The sequence below is a fragment of the Daktulosphaira vitifoliae genome, unplaced genomic scaffold, assembly GCF_025091365.1.
Source record: "Daktulosphaira vitifoliae isolate Bord-2020 unplaced genomic scaffold, ASM2509136v1 Scaffold_1, whole genome shotgun sequence".
In the NCBI taxonomy this organism is placed as follows: domain Eukaryota; kingdom Metazoa; phylum Arthropoda; class Insecta; order Hemiptera; family Phylloxeridae; genus Daktulosphaira; species Daktulosphaira vitifoliae.
The window spans coordinates 21270842-21277059 of NW_026099572.1; the positions used below are offsets into that span (position 1 = coordinate 21270842).

Consider the following 6218-nt stretch of genomic DNA (forward strand, 5'->3'; position numbering starts at 1 on the left):
TCAATAACAATAGATAGTAAACAAAGAAGATTCAAAGTATATTAGAATGAATATATCAAATATACATAAAATAAATAACTAACCTTAACTGACATTCAAAATCATAAATAAATTTTGTACAATTATAATACATTTAATATAAATGTTATTAATAAATTCAATTTATATAATATCTCAATAAAATTTAAATACAGCCTTAAATATCAAAATATTATGTAGTTTTATCAATATGCTATTTAAAGATGTATTTAGGTAGAGCCACAGGAAACATTAACCCCAGTTATTGAAATTGTAAAGGGCATTTCAGACATATAACTATCAAAAAATAAGATATAACTATTACTATTACTATGGAATATTAAAAAAAAACCCATAACACTTATGTCTATAAGTAAATGTATTTTTATGTATACCTTTAATACTTTTTAATTATAAAAGACACACAAAAGGCACTGGTCTAATCATAAAATTAAAACTATATTAAAAATATTATTTGTTTAAAAACTAAAAAATATTAAACTCAAAAGCCACAAAAAATTACTGAAGTCGCAGAGACGTATTTCGGAAACAATGTTACCATTTTCAATGCTAAACACATACTGATATTCGTATCCACAACTTTTCAGTAAATTTTTTGAGGCTTTGAGTTTAATATTATTTAGTTTTTCAATAAATAATATTTTTAATATAGTTTTAATTTTATTTAATTAATTAGCCTCAAATGATCTATTTTTATTATATAATCATAAGATGTTTTTTCTAATATATTGCTGAGGAAATTTTGGTCAAGTGAGTAGAATATTTTTTTTATACAGTAAATTTCCTACATATACCTCTGATACCATTTATAAATGAAAATAGAGATGTGTAAAGTCTATGTACTAAATTGATAATAAAATTAGTTTTAAGAACATATGTATTCATTTGTATTGGTCCTAAAAACATTCTGTCTATACAACTTTTTAAATATTACAGTAATGTTTTTGTTCATACAAAACTTATTTTTACAACAATTAAATAACTATGAGTTTTATCATATTAAAATAACTTTTTATAATAAAAGAGTCAAAGCTCATATAAAAATAAAAATACATTTGACTGTATTGTCAAGACTAGGTATATGATGATTAATCAAATAGATGGTGAACAGTAATTTTTAATCAAACTGACATCACAGTTAAGATATGATCTTATGTGTTTACATTTAAAAATTTATAATTATGTAAGAAATTTCTTTTATGCTACAATGAACAATAAGGTGTTGTAATATTCTAAAAATAATAATTACTCTTTTTCATATTGTTTGAGAAATAACATTTTTAATAACAATTTTATATTTTTTACAGAGATATAGAACACTTGTTTTACTTAATGAAGGTAACAGATAACAGATATAAATGGTTAAAGGGTAGTGGTTTATTGGATTTTATAAATAAAAAAAGCAATGTTGTAATTAATTTTAAAATAATCATTTTAACATGGTACATATTTGAAAAAAATATCAATGATATTTGATTTTATATACTTTATATTTTATATATAAATAATAATCATTGCCTGACTTTGCATATTATACACATTATAAGTATTTCAATAAATTATAATGATAGAATATAATCAAACACTAATTCTAATACACAAAATTAATAAGTATATATATGTTGATAGTTTAAGTTATTAGATGGGTGAAAATATAAATATTGACATTTAGGAGTTAACATATAAAATATTAGGTTACTTTTAAACGATTTATAGTATCACCATTCCCAGATCTTATATTATTATTACGAGTTGGAGTCTTATTTGAACTATTTTTATGACTTTCTCCTGAATATGACTTCAGTAATTTTGCACTAAAATAAAATAAAAAAACATTATACATATAATTTTAAAATTTCTATGTTTTATTATAGAGAGAAATAAGATATTGTAGAACCTAGGGATTTAAAATATTTGTAGAAAATAATTTTTCTTAGTACATACTATAGTTTTGATTCTAATTCATTCTTCAGTTAATTTAAACAAAATAAATATTGTAAACTTAAAATGTGATCACTAAATAATAATAAAATTAAAATAGGTAAATTACTATGCAATTACTTGTATTACTTTGATTTTAATAAATTATTTATAAAAAAAAAGTTATATTTTATGTCATAAAATAATTTTAACATGCTAAAAGTTTATGCTTAAAAAACAATTATACATATAATTGTCTATATAATAAAATAGTCATTAAGATATTTATTTCAAGATATCCATCAAAGTATAACACATTTAAATACTTAGAATAAATATAAATATTCATTTAAAGTTTGAATAAAAAAAATTAACTGCTTAGGTTTAAATAAATAAAAAAAAAAACTGATGATATAAAATATAGAGAATTATTAGCTATATAAATCACTAAATAAATTAAGTTATGTTCTATTTTATAAATATATTGTATTTAAAAATTTTAAGCTACATACATGTCAATTAATTTTTTAAGTAGTCTAGTGAATGACTGATATTCTTCATTAGAATAATCATTTGGATCGTAACGTGCATGTTCATAAAGATCACAAAACTGATGGACTATGTGTTGCCCACTACCATCTAGTAGTACAGCTAATGTATTAAGTAAATATGAGCGTAAGTTTTCACTCGGATGTCGAATCAATATTTTATCTAGCTTAGTTATTTCGTTTTCTATAATAAATTAAAATTATTATTATAAAAAGTGATTATTTAATGGTGAACTAAAATTAAAATTATAATTACCAAGTATTTTAATGTCATCACAGGTTTTCATTCGATAGTAATGACCCGGTAATGATTTTTGATTAGACTCTGCTGGAGGTAATATATATTTTGAATGATCATTTTGTTTATTAGTTATAAGCTTAGGTTCAAAGGCTATTCTAGGAATTATTTCTATGCGTCTTTCAATTTCTCTCTTGAAAGCCTATACAATTTATAGGTATCTACATATATTCTATTAAATTTCAAAGTTTAATATATATATTTTTTATATTAAACTATTTTACTTTAAAATGAGTAGATATCATAGTACAATAGTAAAATTAAATTCTATTAAATTTAAAATATTTAATTTAATTGAACATCAACTTTTATAAACATTAGGGCTGTAGTAAGAACTAATAATATCCCTGGCAGTGAACTAAATTTACAGCCTGACCACCCAATTTGTTTGTTCTATAACAATAAAAAGCTCTAAATTAAAACAAAAACGCTCAGAACATTGTTGTAAAATTATTTCTTTATTTCATTATGAAATATAAAAATTAATTATTATGGTTTATAACAAAACTGCATCCCTAGTAAATGCCACTTTTACCAGTGCCTAGGTACAGATCTAAATATCATAATGTATCAATAAAATTAATATAAAATCAGTTAAAATATTTTTCCTGCATTAAAATTAATGTACTTATTCAATATTTGTTATAAAAAAAAATTGACAAGAAATTATGTTTTTAAAAGTAACACAATCACAATAAAAGTATTTTGTTATATTTTTAAATAATACCTTTTTTCCATCATGGCCAATTGGTACATGAGGACCTCTTCTAGATCGTAATGCAAATCTCATAATTTGTCGTTTAGCGAATATAAATAACAAAATGAAAGTCAGAATACCAATAGCTATTATTATAACTACTGTTACACCCGATAATTGTTGAGCCATATTAAATATAGTAATAGTAATTAATCCATTTAATAATATTTTTAATAAAATTCATTATAAAGTAATTAAATATATGATCTAAAAACTTGATGAGTAATATAAAGATTAAATAGTTATGATGAAATAATTTTACAATTTGAAATTAATTGACAGGAATGATGAGTGAAAAATTGATAACAATATGATAACATACTAAGAGTGGTAAAATAGTTTTATTCACATCAAATAAAGGCACAGATATCACTGCCGTATCATGTAGGATATATTTACCAGAAATTTTAGATAATTAATATATTACATTCAGTTTTGGGTAAAATAAAATTATTATTATATTTTCAAAAAAAAAATTACAATTACTAGTCCTTTAATTTTTTTTTAATATAATGAAATTACTTTACTTTACAAATAAAAAAGTAATGAGTAACTTTTCAAATTATTTTTTAACTGTTGTACGATTAAACTAAGATCAATATCTAATTTTTTCAACATTTTTGTTAGTGTTATGTGTTTATTATACACACACAGAGTGGTCTAGCATATTCTGATTCTTAATTATTGTAATATTATTTTATAATAATAATAACTCTTGATAACATTTCGTAGTAATTTTAGTTACGATGTGAAGTTAAGAACGTGTTAATTTTATTATGATGTATTTATTTATTTATTTGTGTCTATTGATATTTTTTCTTAGCTCTCACTAGACCAATTTTATTGAACGATACACCAAAAGATCATAAATCGTATGTAGTTGAAGACATTATCCTAAAAATTAAAAAAAATTTCTCGTTCTCTGTAAATGGGGGATATTTATAAAATCAGTAAATTTTAACATTTTTAAAATTGTTCTTTATTTAAAACTGTCATAAATTTTTTAAAAATGAATGAATTAAAAAAACTTTTTTTATATACTTGTTCATTAAATATATATTTTTTTTGAAAATCTGACCCTTTATCTGCTCATAGGGAGGAATTCAAAATAGTAATTTTTACACGAAAAGTTAACCTTTTTAACTTAACTTTTGAGTATGTTCCAGAAATACTTTGAGCGTCAAATATATGTTAAATTGAAACCGTAATTAAAAACATGCTTTTTTTATATAAAAATTCTTGATTTTAGAGTTTCAACTTTAATATGCTATTACTTTTTGAAAAAAGTATGAATCAACACAAATTTTTGTTACTAAATACTTTATATACATATCCCTTAAACAGTTGCCGAAGCTAACCAAAAAAAAATAATTTTAGTGTAAATAATGCAGTTGCAAAAATATGCAAATACTATTAATTTACTAAAAGCTGTAGATGTTTACACTAAAATAAAAAATCGTATATATTTTAATGTTGTATGAACTATACTTTTAGTGTTTTTACTTATTTATATTATTAAATCATATATATTTTATTTACTACATTACAAGTATATGTTATGCATAAGATTTGTAAAGTTTAATGTCAACTCTTTCTTAATATACAATTGTTATTATAAAAACATTAAATTATATTAGTTTGTTCGTTTGTTTAGAACAAATTTTATTTTACAAAGTAAAATAAATGAATTGAAAGTGAATAAAAATCGGCGAGTCTTGTGAAAAATTTCATTTAACTTTTTCTATTTCATTAGTGAACAAGTCAAAAGTAAAATAAAAATGATAATAAAATTGAAAATCATTGTTATTTTAACGATATTCAATCAATACTACTGCGTAAAAAAAACAGTGGACGCCGATTGGGAGTTGATAAAAAATGAACCGGTTATATTTTTGGGTAAGACTATATTACTAGAAAACATATACGATATGAATTTTCCGGAAGCACAAGTGTATTACGAGCAGGCTCTACTGAATAGATCTTTCAAGTACATATTTTTGATGATTTATTATGGTGAAAGGATTGCTCAAAAATTTGATATGCAATTTGAAAAAATGAAAGAATTATGTGAAAAAATCCAAGACGCTGTTACTGTCATTTGGATTTATACTAAAAGTAGAATTTATTTACCTTATGCATTCAATATTAAAGAGGAAATAGAAGAAACGTGTAAAAACCTGGACCAATCGATTGATTTAAGTTTAAAAATTAAAGAAACATTGCTATATATACTAAACAACTACCTTAAAAACTTTCCTGTGTTCAAGGAAAATAGTGTAGAATATGGTAATAATTTGGTTTTGAACACAGATACCAATCAATTTGATTGGGAAAAATTCAATAAGCTAAATAAGGAAATATTAAAAGATGAAGAAGCAGCAGTAAATATTCTTTATAAAAGAGTTATTAAAGAATTCCCTAGAGAAAATGATATATTGGTAGAAGATTTGAGGAAGAAGATAGAGGAAGCAATGACTAAAGGAAAACTGCCAGAAGAGTAATTTTTTTCATCTGCAGTTATTATTTGGTTAATGTTGCTTGTTGTTTTAAATGGCGCAATATAATTAAAAATTATTTATTAATATTTTTGAAAACTTATAACGATTTATGTGTGTGTGTTTTTGGCATTTAAATAAATACAAAATACATTAAAATT

The 6218-nt window shown here is 22.0% G+C and overlaps 1 protein-coding gene across 1 annotated transcript; it reads right to left on the reverse strand.

The window, feature by feature from the left end:
- Nucleotides 1-65: 65 nt before the first annotated feature.
- On the reverse strand, nucleotides 66-3839 carry LOC126893539 (protein C1orf43 homolog). The gene is made up of 4 exons (XM_050663850.1): nucleotides 3533-3839; nucleotides 2764-2947; nucleotides 2472-2691; nucleotides 66-1853 (listed from the first exon to the last, which is right to left on the reverse strand). Exons 1-4 carry the CDS (start codon nucleotides 3689-3691, stop codon nucleotides 1730-1732), a joined length of 687 nt encoding a protein of 228 aa, XP_050519807.1. The 5' UTR covers nucleotides 3692-3839; the 3' UTR covers nucleotides 66-1729.
- Between the last annotated feature and the right edge of the window lie 2379 nt (nucleotides 3840-6218).

Bases quoted from the DNA above. Each gene is read 5' to 3' on its own strand.
- LOC126893539 (XM_050663850.1), bottom strand. From the start codon at position 3,691: ATGGCTCAACAATTATCGGGTGTAACAGTAGTTATAATAATAGCTATT. The intron at 2,948-3,532 runs GTATTATTTAAA...TAAATTGTATAG, and splicing joins TTGGCCATGATGGAAAAAAG to GCTTTCAAGAGAGAAATTGA. The intron at 2,692-2,763 runs GTAATTATAATT...AATTTATTATAG, and splicing joins TGATGACATTAAAATACTTG to AAAACGAAATAACTAAGCTA.